General features: G+C 45.3%; 1 protein-coding gene across 1 annotated transcript; it reads right to left on the bottom strand.

The window, feature by feature from the left end:
• Nucleotides 1-775: 775 nt before the first annotated feature.
• Nucleotides 776-17,837, bottom strand: Prokr2 (prokineticin receptor 2). The gene is made up of 3 exons (XM_034496546.2): nt 17,650-17,837; nt 13,763-14,351; nt 776-6,888 (listed from the first exon to the last, which is right to left on the bottom strand). Exons 2-3 carry the CDS (start codon nt 14,341-14,343, stop codon nt 6,192-6,194), a joined length of 1,278 nt encoding a protein of 425 aa, XP_034352437.1. The 5' UTR covers nt 14,344-14,351; nt 17,650-17,837; the 3' UTR covers nt 776-6,191.
• Nucleotides 17,838-20,329: the final 2,492 nt, after the last annotated feature.

The raw sequence follows: 20,329 nt of genomic DNA on the forward strand, positions 1-20,329 counted from the left end.
GTCACATGCTGTCTTAGAACTCTGCAGACAGTCCTTACCAAAGCCTCTGCAAGAAGCCCACATCAACTATACCCATCCCCAACCTTGGACATTACAATCTCTAGAACTCTTATAAAGAAACTTCTTCATAACATACTCAGTTTCAGGTACTCAGTTATAGCCACAGAAAATGGACTAAAGCAGAACATTTCACTATATTTGAGAAGAATTTCTGATGGCCCAGCCTCTTGGCCATGTGACCCTTCCTGCCCTTGGGGATCATTGGTTGATATCAGTCTACGAGGGCAAAGGGAGTAGAAATGACAGATGGGGGTTTGAAAGCTCTGAGTATTTAAGCTGAATGATGACACCAGGACCAGCTGCAAGGAGACAGATCAACTAACTTTACTTGGGGTGATTCAAGGCTTATATAGTTTTGGGGACTGGGGTTAGGAACATCCAGAATGGGCAAATGTCACTGGCTGAAGGTGTAAAGTAGTGAAATGCTTCATTAGCATGGGGAAGCATTTCAGGAATCTCAGATGTACAGATGTAAGCAGAATGGATTCTTATTGGGAGAAAGGAAGCTGATCCTGTAATCTTAACCAAGGCTATGTGACATTCTGCAGGTAGAGGTGTAGGAGTGGGGTTGAACTTCCCAGACAGAAGCCCTGCCATTGCAGTGAGTCAATCCTCTATATTGCCTCAAGCACCAGAAGGTTATCCGGACAGTTGTAGACTTTGACCTTAATTAATAGGGCAATAGTTTCTTTTAAAGTATTTTATGTCTGTGAATGAGTGAGAAACCAGGGTATCATGGCTCCTAGATCACTTCTGTGTTCTTTTTGCTGCTGGTGATCTAGAGACACCTGTAACTAACTCTCTCCATTCCCTGGTCATTACTGCCCATCTCTAGTGTTTGTCACTGGGCTGGAGTGAGGCTGGCCTAACTTTCCTTACCTGTTATGCCTTATCCCTTTCAGTGCCCCTACAGAAGTATAAGTAGGAAGGTTCGCAGCTTTCATTAAGATGCTTCCAGCAGTTAAGAGATGGCCTTTTGCCATTCTCAATTCCACAGGGCAGCCCAGAACAAGCTGTTTCTTCAAGGTCTGCAATCTGTATATTTGCAGACAAGCTTCTTCCTCCTTTATATTTCTCAGGTAGGGATGTTGAATTGGGTGGAAGGCCATGTGACTTCGATATTCCTCTATTCAAGGACAGTAGTAATTGTCAGAGACAGCTGAGACACACAGAAGCAGGTTTTCTTTTATAATTTTCACCATGATCTTTGAGACCACATCTCCTAGGTGGAGCTAAACATCATTTGTATTGAAGGGATTCTTTCTTTCGTCTCAGACGTTTACATCTTGTGTTCCTGGGTCTGTTGGAAGACATAGCATTGCAGCCAAGTGTGGTGGTGCACACTTTAATCTCGGCACTCAGGAGACAGAGGTAGGTGGATCTCTGTGAGTTAGAAGCCAACCTGGTCTACCTAGGAAGATCCAGGACAGCCAGAGCTACATAGAAATATCCTGTGTCAAAAACAAACAGAACAAAAAGACCCCCAAACAACAAAAAGAACAGAAAAGAAATAACATTGTCTATTAACAACAGTCTCTCACCACGGATTTACAAAGATCAGCCTCTTTCTTTTGAAATGCCACATAAACACTCAGTTAAAGTCTTCCACAGTGCTATCCTCCTTTCCACTGTGGGATAAAGAGGTGTGTGTGTGTGTGTGTGTGTGTGTGTGTGTGTGTGTGCAATTGTCTTCTTCTCTGTCTATAACAGCACTACAGAACTGCCAGCCTTTAGCTCTCAGATTTTTAATGGGGAGAAAGCTTCTTTTTAGGACATGTGGTCTGCAAAAAGTCTGGACTGTGTCTTGTGTAAGTGTGTACATTTCCATTACAGGGCTCTCTCTTCAAGGGTTTCAATTTGCATCACAGTGGCAGACTTGGAAGGAGGTGGTGGCAAGGATGCTGTGAGAAAATGACAGTTTGATTAATTAAAATCTTAAGCCTTCAGGTTTCATTTAGCTAGAGTCCCAAATTATGTGTTATGTCAAACAAAGCTTGAACTCAAGAGACAGGACTTAATCCTTATTCTTCACAAGAATGTCCAATAAAGTTATTAAATGTAGAATTAGAAAATATTATACATATGAAAGAATTAGCAAATACTAATCAGTTGCTCATAAGGAAAGCTTAGGGTCACACCCCTGAGGCCACTGGTCACATTCTGTCAACTGGTCACCATACAATCTTTTAAATGCATGCTTCCATTTAAATATAACTTTATTTAACACATACTAGCTTCCTTGACATTGAGTTCATGGCCAATGCCACTAAAACAAAACTCTAACATATTTATTTTTTATGTAAGATATGTCATAGCTGCTTTGTACTTGGGAACACCAGAGATCACGGAAGCACCATTTTGGGGTCCTATAAACAATGAGACAGATGAGAAAAGGCCCTCAAATGTTAACACATGACTTAAATGTACTTTGAAGGCATATGTGACAGGATACTAAAGTCCATGTTGCCCGCCATCACAGAAACCAGTGATCAGAGACAGGAGTAGAATCTATAGACTGTTGTATCCAGAGAGCCAGCTTCTGAGAAGTCAGAGAGAGATCCGTCTGCTTTGGTCCACTCTGGTTAGCATAATTTTATAGTGAACCAGCACAAAGGACACCAATTATTCCCACATTTGAGATTGCCCTCTGGCCAGGTGGTGGTCAGCCTAGTTTCTGAGATCCTAAGTGTTGGTGGCTCTCTCCTTGTCTCCTCCTGTACTTTTCTATGTAGCCAAGGGATGGAGATTGGGAGGGGGAGTGGAGAAAGGAGTATCTTAGTGGACAAGTCTCCTACTCCTCCTGAGCCACCATTTTGATCACATATAGGCTAAAGGTTAGCTCAGAACAAACAAGCTGTTAGCAGTGTGTATGTGCAGGCCCTTCTTTATACAGTATGAAGTACAAGTGGGACTCTTGCACTGTAAGGTAAATGTCCCTCCTGTCCTGTACCAAATACTTGTTTACAGCTGAAATAAGAAGGCAGAGTCTCAGCTTGTTCAGCCTCTACTGGAAACACATGCATTGGATCAGTCAAAAGTCGCTATTTTGTATGCCTGTACACATGTCAATAAAGCATCACGAGTTCTGATTTGGGGATTACAAATACATTGTAGATTGTAAACAAACTTACAAACATGCAATCCTACAACAACGAGACTATGCATATACATATGTATCGTAACAACTCAAGAGGATACATATACATACTACTTTCAACTGTATGTAGAAAAGGGAGTATATGTTAAAATTAATATTAATTAAAATGCACAATGGGAAACCTTTTAGAGAAATGCTCATTTACAAGAACTGGATGTTATTTTTTTGAATATCTTCTGGCTAGAACTGGGTACCATGAACTTCCAACAGCTATCTACAAGGAATCTTTGTGTACAAACCCACACTTTGTCTCTTGATCTTAGTTTATATGCTGCAGGGCATCCAGAATGGGGATTTAACTTCTTTTTAATGAACAAGCAAAGTGACCTAGAGACTTAAGATTCTACATATTCTGGAAGCTGCCACCACAGTGTGCCAGGTCCTTTGGACTAAGGTGTAGGCAGTCACTGAAAGCTGCTCATCGTCCTGGAGATAAAATCCTAGGACAAGGTTTTAGCTCTAGTAGGAAATTAACTGTAAACCTGTTATACGTCATTTCCTTCTTTGAATTCAGATCCACCAAAGAAAGGAGCTAAATGTTATGTTCTCAAGGCACTTCTTGGTCTGGTGTCCTAGTGATGTGTGTGTGTGTTTGTGTGTGTGTGTGTGTGTGTGTGTGTGTGTGTGTCTTTTTGCAGCCAAGGGAGCATACAGCCAGTTGCAGAGATGGGTTTTGGAGTCACCATTTTTAAGTAGAAACAGAACTTGTGTCAAGATTTCCAATTACCTCCCACATGTCACATTGTTCCTTGTGAAGTCTGGAGTTGTTTGTCAGGCCTCAGGGCCTGAAGCATTTTTTGATTTCTCCAAATTTAGAAGTAACTCATTTTAAATGTTGGATGCTTAACAAAAATCTGTAACAGCTTCATCATATAACCATCTTTTCTCGAACTGTGGCCAAGAAAATAGATCTATTTGGCTTTGCTAGATGAGATTAACTTTCTACATGAAATAGTAGGCATAAGTGTGTACTTATCTTGACATGTTAAAAGTGTCTTAAGCTTGCCTTTAATTAGTCTTGGGAAGACTGAACACAAATGTAATTAACTTATTACCTTAGTTCTAACCAGACGCATAAATATTCTTTAAGTGAAAAGAAGCCCGCATTTTAAAAATCACTTATAAACAAGGGGCACATAGGATAATGGTTTCCTTCTAACTCACATTCAAGAACACACTCCCAAGAGAGCACAGACATGAGGCCAGCTGCTAGTCTGAGATGGCCCTGCTCTAAGAACCCCTTTGGGAATTCCCTCATTTCAGGCTCGAGTTGCTCAGACAGTTCCACAGCTTCATTTACATCAAACATATAAACATAGCATAAAACACTAGTAGGTAACCTTTTGGGCATTGTGATTATAATTCTGTATGTTATTTATTCCATATGATAACAACATACCCCTTTTCACTGCGATATAACAAACACATTGATGTTTACAGGAATGCTTTCTAGTTAAATCTAAACAAAAGGAGGATGATATGTTTAAATACAAGAAAGAGGTAAATTCTGTTGACACGCGAAGGGTGCAGTGTCTACTGGAGAGGTTATTTAGAGGTTTATCAGGGAAGCATGACACTCCTGTGTCCTGGGCAGAATAATGGTCCTCCTGTGTTTAAGGAGGTCTTCCTTGGTAACTGAGTGTGCAGTTTAAGGGAAGGAAACATATGGGGCTGTGAAGGAGGAAGGAAATACCCATCTAGCCAACCTGATCAACCCTAGTGTTCAGTAGATGATGTAATAATACAAGTGGATTCAGTCCTGGGGTCCACCAGTGCTATGTTGGGAAGACTGTCTAAGACTACAGGGGTTATGGGCCTTGACTGTATCTTCTTGATTGCACTCTGTGACGGGGAGACCTTTATGCCCCACTATAGATATGCTACTTCAAAATGAGTTCAGTGGTCTCTGATCCAAAGAAGAGGGGTGAAAACTGTGGAGCTGTTTCTCCGTTCCAAACTCCCTCTAATGAGCTCTTCGGTATCACACTCTTAACAAGGGAATCGGTGAAAATCACATCCACACCATGACTTCAGGGCTGATGTTCCTAATGATCCGTGTTCATTATTCCCATTTCATTAAAGTGGAGACACACAGAGATGAGTCCTGGAGTTAGGACTTTTACTCGGATCTTTGGATCTCAAGTAGAGCTCCTTTTGTAAGTCAGAGTATGTTCTAAAAAATTGTCCGAATCATAGCAAGTGGACAGATTATACCATTGCCACTGGAAACCTCTGTTCTTTCTGTGTTCTCTTCCTCCATGACCCCAGAGCCCTGAAATCCTTGGCATTAAAGTATCCAGAACTGGATACATTTCTTGTCTCAGGAGCTCTCATCTTCACCCTATAGGCTGATGAGATTCGATACATCCATGGTAAAGCCTTTTTCCCCCCTCTCATTTGAAATTACAACATTGCAGATAAGTACAGAATATCTAAGGAGATAACTGAAGCTGAGTGGAGAAAGTCAGTATGCTGTTTGGACCCTCTTCCTATGAAGCTGTGGTCTCCATATTGATGGAGTTATCCTTACATTTCTAGTATGCCTAAGTGCTTTTATTCTATTGCCTTTGACAGTTCTGTGCAGAAAAGATACAGAATGAAAGAATATGGAGCATGATCCTGGCTAATCATTTGTGATCTCTTCCTAGTGACCTGGATGGATATATATATATATATATATATCTGCACTTTGCAGGTAATCCTCAAATGTCAGCTCTTGTCCTTGAATAATCTGTTGGTGTGGTTTGCAGACAGAAGCCCTCAGTCCATGTCACTTGTTACTATTTGTGTCCAGTCTCTTGAGGTGTTGTGCAGACATCAGTTGTGCTGTATGTTATGACATAGAAGCATCCGATACACTAAAGCAGGAGAGCATGAATACAGCTGTATCTTTCCATGTAGCTTGTGAGTGGTTGATAGCGTGTGATACACTGAGTATCGAATGTTGAGTTTTTCCTTGGGCAACACCTGCAGGCTACTTCAGTCTGATACAATCCACCTCTTCTGTGGCAGGCACTCCACTGGCTTTGAGGTCGAGGTCAGCGCTGGACTTACTCCCGTAGTGAGAGGGCCTCCAGTGGAGCAGCAGCATCTTCTTGAAATACTTCATGGTGTTGTTCTTGACCGTCACGAAGCATATAGTATTGATCATGCTGTTGCTCATGGCAATGCACTCTACGACATAGAAGGCGGTGAGGTAGTGCTTCTCCTTCACAACCACCGTGGGGAAGAAGTCTCGCACTATGGTAAAGCCATAGAAAGGCGCCCAGCACAGCACGTAGGCTGTGAGGATACCCATGAGTAACAGCACTGTCTTGCGGCGGCAACGCAGCCGCTTGCGGATCTGCTCCGTCTGGAAGCCAGGTACAGCCTTGAACCAGAGCTCCTGGGAGATCCTTGCATAGCACAGGGTCATAGTGATCACGGGAACCACAAACTCAAGCCCGAAGACGAAGAGGAAGTAGGATTTGTAGCGGAGCTGCTGGTCCACCGGCCAGATCTGACCACAGAAGATCTTTTCCTGATTCTTGACGATAACGAGGGTGGTTTCTGTGGTGAAGTAGGCAGAGGGGATGGCGATGAGGATGGAGACCATCCAGACCAAAGCGATCAGGAAGGAGGCGGTCTGATAATTCATCCGTGGTTTCAAGGGGTGGACAATAGCGAGATATCTGAAGGGAGAGGGAAGCCAGCAATGACGGTTATACTTTGAAGCGCGATCGTTTTTTTAACCAGCCCAGAGAGCTGGAACAGCACAATGAATCCCCAGGTGCCTCGGACCCAGGTTTAAGCAGCATTAGCTCATTAACAGCCCCACTTGGCTTTTAGAGCAAGGATTTAATGGACAGCTAATGGGTTAAAGCAACCCGGCTTTTCTCCCTTGCCTGACATAGGGATCAGGGAGTTTACCTTTCTCTCTGAGATTTATTTCCCTGAATACAACCCGAGACAAATGGTATTTACCTTACAGAATGTTTGTTATAGTACAGCCAATTTGATCTTATCCCTGTCTAGCTTATGAATGAATGAGACTCAGACAATGGTCAATTTATTTGTCTTTAACAATGCTGTGGGAGGGGCAGGTGGTAACCCCTAATCTATTTTTCTAACCACTGACCTGGCTACAACCTCAGCAATGTATCCCAAACACTCGTTGTTTCTCCTGGCCATGATGGCTTCCTCCTCTCTCCTGCATCCTTCTCTTTCTCTTCCTGCCCTGCTCAGCAGGTAACTCAACCTGCCCATCTCTAATCCCTTCAGTAATTGGTTATAGACATTTTTTATTTAAGCAATAGTTTTCAATTTAGGAACAAGGTTTGCACAACAAAAGCTGGTAACAGCGAGAATTCACTCCCGGCCTAGACCTTCAGGTCTAGCATTATAACTTAGCATGATAGTACACAGCAACAAACCAAACCTCAACAGTCGGTGAACATTAAACACAGTAAGGATGTACCTGCGTGAGTAGTTTCCAGTAGACACTCATGCTCATCTGTTCAGGATGCTGTATACCTTTTGAGTTTTCAATCTTACCATCCTGGCATGAACACGGGACTCCTAAAGATCTTATTCCAAATCCCTCATGATTTAAGGTGAAAGAAGAGCTGTGTAGCTCAGATCGAGGTGTGGACACTGCTCGGGCTTCCTCCCCCTCCTGCTAGACATCAGCCTGCACTCTGGAGGTGGTGGGATTAAGTGGGATTCAGGACTCTAGTAAGAAATAAGCAACATGCCCAGGTTCGTGGCCAGCAGATACCAGAACAAAGCCTCCTGTTGCGAAGCGTGCACATGCACCTCCCCTTGCCACTTCACACTCAAGAGAGTGTGACGAAGGCATCTCGATGGAGTACCGCAAAGGAGTCACACTGCTCAAGGCAGACAGCCTGGAGCCTTCGTGGGAAATGAGCTCACTTGTGTGGTTTGCTTCCAGAGAGATGGCATGATAACGATTTAGATATTTGGGTCCTGGAATGATTTCTGTGTATTATGTGGGGTGTGGTGGGGGGCAGGAAGGGTGGTAGGAAGGGTGAAGAAAGAGAAGAGGCATGAGAAGTAGATAAGAGACAAATCATCCTGGAAGCGAGAGTGTGGGCCAAGAGCAGGAAGTATCTACTGAAAATCTCACAAGTACATCTTTGCCATGTCTGATGTTCACAAACGGTGTGGGCCAAGAGCAGGAGAAAATTCTGACTTTTTTTTCTGACCAAACCCTTTGGCCACCTTTCCAAAACCCTGACATGACTTAGAATCCCTCTGCCATGTTACTATTGTCTGTCCCTTGCCGTATTTCTGCTATTTTGTCCAATCTGTACCTGCTTGCTGGTGACTCTCCAATGGATTCCATACCCGAGGCTTCTGGATGTGGAGGAGACAGCTGGATCCATCCCAACCATGGGGCCCCTGCTGGGTGTTAACCACAGCAACTTCTGGAGCTTTCTACCTATCTGTGTGACCAGGCTAGGAGGACGAGCATTACAGGGCTGGGGAGGTGAACAGATAGGCACCCTCTCCACCTGACCAAGACATCTCACAGTCGCTGTCTCTCTCTCTGTGATAACTGGACAAACTGTTTCCTGTTGCCTTTCCAATAAAAGTGATACTTGAAATGGCATCACTGTGCTAGTGCAGTGTTGGGGTCAGAAGTCTGACATGGTTTCACTGGGTAATCTTGGGTGCCAGCAGGTGGCACTTTTTAGGGATTCTCAAGGACAACCTGGTGGGAGGAGCTTTTGTTTGGGTTGGGTTGTTTGGGTCTCTAACCTTTCAAGAACTGCCTATATTTCTTGGTTCATAGCCTCTCCTCCCTTCAAAGCCAGCAGTGGCCAGTGGGGTCTTCCTCACGTAGGCCTATTATGACACTGCTGCCTCCTTCAGGTAAGAACCTTTGCCATCCATTGGCTCCACCTTACCAAGTACAGCCTCTATTTTAAGGATCAGCAGCCACAGCCCCTCGAATTACTTTGCTCCTCCTTAGCATGCAGTGCAGCACAGTCACGGTCTGAGGGATTTGTAACAAATACCTTTGTCGGGCATTCATTACTTTGTGTACTGTACTAAATCCAAAGTCCTTAGAGACTAGAAAACAAATTTATGACTTAAAACTGCTCTCAATCTGGTCCTGTCACCACTCCTGGTGTATCAATAACTCATAATATGTCAATAACTCACAGTGTACCAATAACTCACAGTGTACCAATAACTCATAGTATATCAGTAACTCACAGTATATCAATAACTCACAGTATATCAATAACTCACAGTATATCAATAACTCACAGTATATCAATAACTCACAGTATATCCATAACTCACAGTATATCCATAACTCACAGTATATCCATAACTCACAGTATATCCATAACTCACAGTATATCAATAACTCACAGTATATCAATAACTCACAGTTATCAATAACTCACAGTGTACCAATAACTCACAGTATATCAATAACTAATGCAAAAACCTTCACATTTCTGCTTATTTTATTGTCATTTCCCCACCACCTTCCTCCTGGGTGGCCTGGAACTTAATTGTAGATCAGGCTAGTATTAAACAAACACACACACACACACACACACACACACACACACACGCTGCCTGGCTATCCTCAATTCTTACACTTAAATACTTTGTCATCCAACACATCTTTCTTAGTCAGAAGGACATTCCGGAGCATTACCAAACTTATAAATCCTTTGATTAACATTTAAAAAAATTGTATAAAAGCAAAAAGGAAAGGGGGGCATGGGACAGGGGTTTTCTAGGGAGGGGAAATGGGGAAAGGGGATGGCATCTTAAATGTAAATAAAATAAAATGAAAAAAAAAAAAAAGAAGGACATTCCAAAATTCATTACTAACTTCAAGTGAATCAGAAAGGCAAGAGCACTGACTCGGAAGGTGTTAGGCAGGTCTGTTTCCAAACTGCGCACTTGGATAAATAACTTACGCTCCTGAGACTCAGTCTCTGCATCTGTGAAGTGGAGATAATAATGGCTTAATTGACAATCTGTCAGAATTTGTGTCAGCTTCCAAGAAAGTAAACATCCATAATGTATGACGGAGTTATAGTACTTTGCGTATGCTGGTTGTTTCCTATGAGTCATTTGTTGGCAAGAGAGACATCTGCAAGGTCTCTGTTGCCAACTGTCTGCCTGAGTGTGAGTGTGTGTGTATGCTTTTGAGGTCATTGGATTCCTTCAACTCTCTGCCACTAGAAATAGCACCTCCTCTGCATGAGCATAGTCTCCGGGCTCAGCTTCCAAACACAACATGCGGTGGCCCTTCTGGAGTTTCTGCACAGCAGAACAGGCATGTTTGAAGAAATGAGACTGGTGCTTCTGCAGGAGCCCAGGTTGAGCATGGACTGGTGCTTAAGCTCCACTCACTGGGTGGCTGTTTCCTGTAGCCCTGATAATAAACGCCCTAGCTTGAAATGATACCATAGAGAGAATGCAGTGTTGGAGGTCAGAAGTCCAACAAGGTGGGGGCCGGCAGGTGGTAGTCCTTCTAGAGGCTCTTAGGAGAGAACCTGTGTGGTGGGAAAGCAGTGACTACTGAGTCTCTTCTAACTCACAAGAAACTTACGTTGTTTCCATATCTGAGGTGACTAAAAAGAGGATCCCAGGAAACAACATGGCCACCCAACATGGCCCCAGTAAAAAGACCTATTTTCTAAAATCAGCACCATCAGGGAAGGGTAGGGATGTCTGATCCATTTTTCTGATTATTTTCGAAGCTGATGATGGCAGTAGGTGCTACTTATTAATACTTTGCTCTAAGGCCGGAGGTTCCGCGTGCTGCTTTAATCTGTGGGCCTCACAGAACCCCCGCACCTACCCAGGAGCTCCTCTGTGCTTGTCAGATGTGCTCCACTGGGAGGCTTTAGGAACCTCAGGAAGCTGCCCCTCCCCTCCATCTAGCTCCTCTGTCAGCCATGGCAAGTATATGCTTCCTGAGGAGCTAGGTCTAGATTTAAGGGTTATTCCAGTGCTCAGTAGCCTAAGGCGGGAAAATTAGAGTTCAACGTCATTCTGGAATATAGAGGCGAGAGACTCTTGCCTCTGTTGAAAAGCTAGCATTTACAAGTCACTGTATTTTTATTATTATTCTCAATGTTTGATAATTCCCAGTTTTTACATGGAAAAAAAAAGCTTCTTGAGTTCAAAATCTACATCTTCTATTGCTTGTATTTCTGTGTTTCATAAACGGGAGTCAGCATAGCCACAAACCTGCAGCGGTCCTGGCAGATGCTGCCATCCCTCTCGATCGATCTTATCCTTCAGTATATTCCCTCCATAGCCCGCCCCGCCCCGCCCCCTTTACCATGGCAGCATGTGCTCTCCCATCCTCCTCCGTTCTCACCACTTTGGTATATACTCCCTCACTCCTCTCTGTTTTGCTGCTTCGGCATGTGTGTGCACTCTAGCACAGCAATGCTTGCCTCTTTGTTTGTCCGGGGGTTTTCTCTGGCTTTCAGAGTCCTTATGGCTACCTGTGCAGTATTTTAGAGACGCCCTCTGCAATGACTTGTAAGAGCCATATACAAACAATTCAACTCCCTCCTCCCACGCCAGGGAGAACTCTGCGCTGTGACTCATATCCAAGGGTGTCTTAGCAGCAATCACCCACAGAGCTTTAGTGGTGCATTTACTATCCTCGCTTCTCATTTCCCACACAGTACTTCCTGGTGTCGCCTGCACATGGATCCCTGCACATGTCAGAGGGTTTGGGGGGAAAACACAAACTAAGATATAGGTACCTTAGTGTAGAGGCAGGGTAAGCCCAAAGACATGAAGATTCTTTTAAAATACATAGATGGGGACTTCTATATCTCCATACACAATATGAATTGGAGGGTCATGCTAGACTCAGGATTTATATCCTGTGACATTGGGACTTCTGGAGATTTCATAAGCAAAGGAATATCTTAGGAAAAGCCAGCAATAGTGATTTATTCTCAGACACTTCATATGGATGAACATGGGTTTTAGAGTGCAGATAGAAACTCCTGGGGAGCAAGAGACAGGTCAACAGAGCATCAGAGTGTCCACCGTAAGTTGCCAAGTGGCAGGTACTGGATTTAGTTAGAGCTGAACATAAGGGATGGGGTCAGTGGGTGAGGGACAGGAAGAAAGGCAGAGAATGATGGTCATACAGGGTCGGGGGACAAGGCATGGCTGATGGGGTGTGAAGGCTGCATGGAGAAGAGGTGGCTAGGGTGAAATGGAACCTCTGCTGTCTGCGCCAGGGTGACACACCACAAGACGGAAAGATTGATGTCACAGACACAGCTTACACAGGATGAGGCGTGAACACAACAATCACTCTCATTTCAGCAAACATTAGACTCACTCAGGAAAGTGAATAAAACCACAGATTTTTGCAACTCCCAGCTCAAGGGATTCCTATTCAGGCGACTTGGGTGGGTGGGGCTCAGGAAGCAGACTCTACCACTGTAGCAAGTGCTAGTCTGTGATTTTCCTGAGGAGTTTTGTGCAGTTGGCTGGCATGTATGCATTTCATAGGCTGGTTTCTGGACTGCGTTGCCTCGGGGTTGTAATAAAGGTGCTTTCTCCATGGGCATCTTGCTATACAAAGGGAGAGGTATCTTGCCTCTGTGCCTTTTATTAATATAACTAAAAAAAAAAAAAAAACAAACTAACTGGCATATTAAAAAACACTAAACAGCACCCAGAAAAAGGGAGAAACTGAAGAGCTGAAGGAGACAAAAGGGGAGGCCAGGAAGCTCATCTTCAGAATGCATCTCAGAGCAGCTCAAAAGGGCGGGTACATCAAAATTCTCTCCAATCCCCCACCCTACCACCGGTGACAATGCTGACCTGAAACTATGAACATAAATGAAACACACAAGATTTCTCATTTGCTGCTGTTACAATTTGTACCCACAAATTTATAGCAGAGCAAGGACTTCTGGGACAGCTCATGCAAATATATGTAAATAACCTGTCCGATACTTGCAAAACCGCAAAAGCAAACATGTCCTTCTCTCTTTCCTGTAAGCCAATTCTGCCATCTTATTTTCAAATCAGCTCTGCAACAAAAAACACCAGAAGGGATGTTCCATGCTCCACGCTTCTAACAAAGTGATTAAAGAACGTACAGAACTGAATTGCGTTGGCAGAGACTGACTACTAAGACTGGCAGAGGAAATCACCAGGGACACCGGAAGCTTCCTAAGCAATGGAACGCTTTGTAGCTGGATCTGGCTACAGTGAAAAACTTGGTACCCATTGTGTTGACTAGAAGCTGCTCTGGCTAACTCTCCTATGGCTTTTCAATAGTTGCTGCCTGAGTTTTCTGTTTTTTTTGTCTCTGTGTTGTAGGGCATGTGCTACCTGTATCTGAAGCAGAGACAACATCTCAGAGCATGACCAGAAGAACTATGAGACTCAGAAGCTTCCAACTTGTGCAAATGTCAGTGAACAGAACACATCGGGAGAATGTCTCCTCTAGCCCCTTGACCAATCACTGAGCCGTCACATCTGGAGCCATGCCAGTCTGTGAGAACTGAAGTTGAACCTCACCTGTCAATAGCGATGGCCAGCAGAGCATTGGTGGAGACGTACAGGGAGACAGTACGAAGGTAGTTGACAGAGGCACAGAGCACGTGACCATGCTCCCAGGAAAGCTGCCGTACTACATAATAGTCCATCTCAAAGGGGCAGCAGACGATCGCCACCAGGAAGTCGGAGATGGCCAAGTTAGCGATGAGGAGGTTGGTAAGGTTGCGCAGCTTCTTGTAGCGGGCGAGGGCAGCGATGAAGACAAAATTGCCAATGCCGCAGACTAGCATGATGCCTGCCAGCGCCACGCCAATAACAATTTTGGCTGCGTAGAAGGTTTGTGTCTTGGTCACGTCCTCATTCTCATCCAGGGGAAGGTCATAATCACTATAACTGTAGTTTAAGGGGAGCAAGGAGACATGGTCTTGGGGTGAATTCAAGTCTGGTGCAAAGCTAGTGTTTCTGTTCTGGTCTCCCATGTTGATGATGCAACAGATAGGCTGGTGTGTATCAGGGAGATATGCCCACGTGGAGTTCAGCACTTCAGCTGGGGTCAGCGTGTGCAGGTCCCTGTTGGAATCCTTGGGGAGAACTGATACCATCCAGGATTCTGGGGGGGGAGATACAACCAGTGGTCAGCAAACATCAGATCTGGTACTATTTCCCTAAGAGTCCCCTAGGTACAGTTCAACCAGACCCACCCAGGGCCAAGGAGATGGGAAGCCATCTGCTTGCTGGCCACAGAATGAGCTGGAATCTCCATAGAAACCCAAGAAGAATGTGTACCCTTGCCCTTCTTCCAGCAACAGTGCTGGTTTGACTGTTGTTACTCTCAACAGCATATCAGACAATGGCACAAGGCAGGGGCTGGACAGGAATGTATTGGTGGGGGCTGGGAGTGGTTTTCCTGCTACTCTCCTGTTCTTTGCTTAGGAGCTCTAGAAGCCAGACTCTTAAACTATGAGGCTTGCATAACTGAATGCGGCACTGAAAAAAAAAAAAAGGTGACCGTAAATGGTTTCTGAGTGAACAAAAATCAATTCAAAAAGCAAAATTAGACACAATGAATCCAGGCAGTGTCTGGCAAGCTTCAACCAAGTTGTATCAGGACATTTCATTGTAGCCTTGCTTCTGAACACACATGTGTACTTTGCCTTACGTGCTAGCATGCTTTGCAGTGCCCACGAACAGGGCCTGAAACTCCTTGCCTCAAATTCGAGTGCTGTGAATTGTACAATTATTGTACACACAAAGCTTTTTGTCCTCATCGAAACATAACAGTCTAATTATGGAAAACAAAGACTACACAGTGGATGCTACAGAGTGGATGTTATATATTGTTGCATTTAGCTACAAATTAGTGTATCCTTGGATTTATTGTACTGAAAGGTTTTGATTTAAAAATTTCTATTTGAAGGTCTGAGAGATGGCTTAATGGTCACAGGGGTTTGCTGCTCTTATAGGGGGCTCTCTTGAATAAGACCAGAATTCTGAATTCCATGGCAAACACCAATCATGACACTATTAATGATACTCTGTTATGCTTGCAGACAGGAGCCTAGCATAACTGTCCTCTGAGAAGCTCCACCCAGCAACTGACTGAAAGGGATGCAGAGACCCACAGCCAAATGTTGAATAGAGCTTGGAGACTCTTACAGAAGAGTTGGGGGAAGGACTGAGGGCCCCGAAGGGGATAGGAACTCCACAGGAAGACCAACAGAGTCAACTAACCTGGACCCTTGCTGGCTTTCAGAGAGAGAACCACCAGTCAAAGAACATACAAGGGCTAGACTCCCCCCACATATGCAGCAAATGTGCAGCTCGGTCTTTATGTGGGTCCCCAACAACTGGAGCAGGGGTCGTCCCTAAAGCTGTTGTCTGTCTGTGCAATTTGTTCCTCTAACTGGGCTATCCTGTTTGGCCTCAGTGGGAGAGGATGTGCCCAGCTGTGTAGAGACTTGATGTGCCAGGGTGGGGGGATAGTCCTATTCTCAGAGAAGAGGAAGTGGGGAGAGGGGAGGGAATATGTGAGGGAGGAACTGGGAGGAGAGTGAGCAGCGATCTGGATGTCAAGTGAATAAATAAATTAATGGTGAAAAAAATAAAAATTTCTATTTGAAGAACTGAGAGATGGCTTAGTGGTCACAGGGGCTTGTCGTTCTTGTAAGGAGCTCTCTTAAATAAGACCAGAGTTTGGAATTCAGTTCTCAGCACCAACACTGAGTTGCTCATAACTGCCTGTAATTCCAAGTTCTGGGGAACTGATACTCTCTTCTGGCCTCAGACAGTAACCCCCCTCACTTTACACAAACATGCACATACACACATGTACACACAATGCACACAGAAACACATGTGCACACATATGCACACACATAAAATAAAAATTTAAGAATTGCTGTTTGAGCAGTTGACTGGAGTTTCATTAAAAAAAAAAATCATTAAATGAAATTTGGCTTGGAATTAGGACAGAATTTCCAACAGTGTCTGAAACGGCCCTGAAGCAAGCTTGCCATTTGTACCATGTATTTCTATGAAGAGGCATTCCCACCAGCATTGACAATTATAAAATCAAAGTATCATTCAACTCTGAAAAATGTTCTAGATGCTGTACCAAATATTCAAACAAGATTTCTGTATGTGAAAATGCGCAATCCATCTCAATGCTATGCAAATTTGTTTTCCTTGTTCATAAATGGTAAATTGTATGCATATCAAAGAATTGTTTTTAAATACATTAATGATTTATTATTAGTAAGTGTTTGAATTATATTCCTACTTTATACACTTACAAACCCAGGGACATGTAAGAAATTCTCTGGTGAATGAGGTCCTTCTGAATGGAAAAATTTAAGAAGCCCGGTTCTAGGATAAATCCTTTCTCTCCAGGTTGATGGCCACGACTCTGGTTCAGTTCCTGGACCCCCTTCCCTAGGTTCCCAGATTCCCAGTCACAGCCAACCCCGACTAAGGAGGAACTGAGCCTTGTCACGGTCTGTGTCTTCTGAAGTGGTGGCTGCTGGAGACCAAATTGAACTGATAGCAGCCTCGTAAGATCGGATGGGGACGACCAGGGAGTCTAGGGGCTGTCCATTGCTTGAGAACTACTTTGTATTCTTGGTGTCTCGAGGCGTCCACAGGAGGGAGAGGAAAGAGCCTCCAAAGTGTTAGCTCCCAGGAGGTAGCTGCTATGGGGCAAGCGAGAGGACTCCAACTTCACTTGGTTTGTCTCAATGAACGGCTTGGCTTTCCTCTCCCACCTCAGCACACCTGCCAGTGCAGGAGCTACGTGTAAGGGTAGCAAGAAGCTATCAAACTGGATAGCGAGGTCTGCCCAGCCTTACGAGGGTCGGGAGAGAGCCCGGGTGACGGGAATCGCCACTCTAGCCAGGAACAGCAGTCACGGGCGTTAGTGAAACCCCGACTTGCTACACACGAATCAGCTGCGCGCTCCACCCTACCTGACCAGCGGGTGTTCCAGTGGAGTCTGGATCCCAGTGTCCACCCTCTGGGGCATCTATTGGTCTCCCAAAGATCGCCACCGGGAACAAATAAGCGGGAGTTCCAGCCGGCTTCTCAGCACCAGCCTGTAGACTGTGGGAAGAGGGAGCCCGTTTGCAGGTCCCCGCGTCTCTCACTCGCTTCAGCGCGACACTGGCTCAGGATTAGGTATCCAGTGGGGAATTCAAACCCAAGAAACAAAGCGGTGCACCGGAGCTCCCTGCAAGGCAGGGCTCAGGAATCGCTCACACATCCCCTCCCTTGTCCGCACGCCTTCCACTGAGTCCGCGGTTCCCGGGCTGTACCCAAGTCCCCTAGTCCCCAATCCCAGGGTCCGGAGGCAGGAGGGGACCTCCTGAAACAGACGCGTGGTGCCCCAAGTCCGCCCGCGGCTACCCGGCACTCACTTGCCTTGGTGCTTCCAGGGGCGCACCCCCTGGCCTGTGGCGCTGCCGTAGGTGGGCGCTGCTCAGGCTCTGGTGACACTAACTAGAGCTGGCTGAGGCTTGCTTACTTGGTGGGCGTGTGTCGCTCGGTCCTGCTGTCTTCGCGCTTCTAAAGGCTCATCGGTCTGGAGTTGCTGCTTTGCTCTGAAGCTCATCTCACAGCCTGGGTCCCGGCCCAGGTGTCCCGCCTCTCCCGGCGCCCGACTCCGCCCCCGGGACTCGCCTGCAACCCAGCTAGGGTGAATTAGGGTCTCAGACTTCCGGGCCGGTCCTTCTATGAGCTCTGTAAGTTCTTGAACCCGGTGAGACCTCAGCAGCTGGCCATCCTTGAGACAGAGCACTGTCCTCTGCAAACAGCTCTAGCTTCCACTGGTGTTCAGAGTTGGAGTGTGTGTGTGTGTGTGTGTGTGTGTGTGTGTGTGTGTCTCAAGTTCCCAGAGACAGCAAGTAAGGGGTGAAGCCCAGTCTTCCGTTAGAAATGGTGCAGGAGAGGCCCCCATACTGCAATCCAGACCTTAAGAGACAAAGCTGGAAATTATGGTGGTGGCATGGCTTGCCCTGCACAAAACCTCGGTTCCCAGGTTCTGGTCCAAACTATGATGATCTTTCCTGTAGTAGCCTTGCCTATTCAAAAACAATCTGCGTCTAACTTCCAGCCTATACGAGGAGACCCAAGGGCCCCTGCTTTGTTTCTAGAGGAGTTATTTTATTTCTCCCAGAAACGGAGGGATTTATAAAGTACCCCCACTAAAGCAGTAATTGTATGTTGGTCACAGAGAACTTTTCTAGATGGGGCGGGGCCAATAAGCTGACAATTTAAACTTCCCATGTAGAGGACTTGGAAAGTATTTGGAATTGGGTTCTGCCTGTCCTAACTTATGTGAAACTAACCCGCTGTCCTGCCTTCCTATCCCTTTCACTGGTATGATGAAGGCGGGAGTCCTGGCTTCTTTCCTTCCACGACAAGGCTGTGGTTTGGTTGGTGCTGTGGCTGGAAAGAACAGCTTCCAGACTGGAGAAAAGGCTTGGTTGTTTTGCTTTGGTTTCATATGAGTAGACTGACGCTGAGCCAGATAGCTGAACATACTCCTTAGGGCATTCTTTCAAAGCTGCGTGCTTATCAACTTCAGCTATTGGCTTCAACCTTCCCTGCCCGTGTCTATCAGCTCACATATGGGACAAACAGACCCTTAGGGCCCTCTGGTGTACTCACAGCATTCTCCAAGGTAGGTTAGGTCAGGGCCTCCTTCACACAGATCCAGAAACCCATAGTTGTCATCCTAGCAATTCGAAGTCCTGACCTCAGCATAATAGATTTGTCAGGGGACCCACAGGCAGTTCCCCAGGAGACAATGACAGCACCTTAGAGTATTGAAGTAGTTGTCTTAATTCAGGATCCTCAAAAAGACCCCCAAACAAATTTGAGTGCAGGTGGTTTATGGGAAGTAGGAAGAGTAGGGTGTGCAGGAAGTGGTATGGGGTGAAGAGAGCCAATGCATTGTGTGCAAGGGAGGCCAACGGGAGCTCACATCTCCTGCAAAAGCACGGAGAATGCGCCTTGTGGTTGTCTGTGGAAGCACAGAGCAGCTAGAACATGCAGCCATGGCCCCAACCCCCAGCACCTATAGACAGTTTCTTTTTCTTTTCTTTTTCCTTTTCTGGACAGTTTTCTTGAGAGTGATAATTGCCCTTCCATCTGAGCCATGGAAGTCCTCATGTGATGGAGAAAGCCTAAGGCTGAAAAGGAGAGAACTTCAAGACTTGAGTGGGAGGTGTCGGCTGGCAAGAGTTACACCCTGGTGGGGTCAGGTACACAGCGGACCATGAGGCTGGTCATGTGGGTGGCAAGGCAACTAGAGGGGCAGGGAGTATTCCCCTGGATGAGGAGCCTTACCTGTGGCATGGATACTGAGATGAGGTGAAGCCATGAATCTTGGATGAATAGGGGGTTGAAAGGTTGGAGATTTCTCAGTATACAGTTGGAGACAACTTTGTGTCCTAACTTTGGTGCATATGTTTACAAGTCTGGAAGTGGAGATTCCTTAGTCAGATAAGATGCTAATAATTAATGAACACCCCCCCCCCCTAGTCAGAGCAGATTCTCAAGCTGTCAGTAAAAATAATCTTTTCTCTGAAGTCTTTCTAGGTGCTGGGAGCCGACTTTTAGCAGAAAGTGGCTATCAGCTTTGCAGCCATCTTGAGCCATATACCCTGATATGAGACTTGTATTACAATAGCCTACAACAGCTCAGCACACTCTGATAACATCTTGCTTTAGGTACCCAGGACTTTCCTTGGGTGTGTGAGATTAAAGGTGTGTGAGATTAAAGGTGTGTAACTTAAGAGTGTGACTTAGAGATCAGATTTAGAGACAAGACCTAAGGGCATGACTAAAGGTGTGACCAAAAGGCATGGCTTAGAAGTGAGACATATAAAGGCGAGAGGCAGACAGAAGAGAGATGAGAGAATCAGACACTTTAGAGAGTACAACTTAGAGAACAATTTGGAGTAACAGAGATTCAGACACTAGGAGTAGGAGTAGACATTAGACACTCGGAAGAGAACACGAGGAGTACAACTAGGAACTAGAAAGAGTACAACTAGGAACTAGGAACTAGGAACTCAAGACTTGAGACTTGGA

Source organism: Arvicanthis niloticus, chromosome 2, assembly GCF_011762505.2.
Source record: "Arvicanthis niloticus isolate mArvNil1 chromosome 2, mArvNil1.pat.X, whole genome shotgun sequence".
Taxonomy (NCBI): Eukaryota; Metazoa; Chordata; class Mammalia; order Rodentia; family Muridae; genus Arvicanthis; species Arvicanthis niloticus.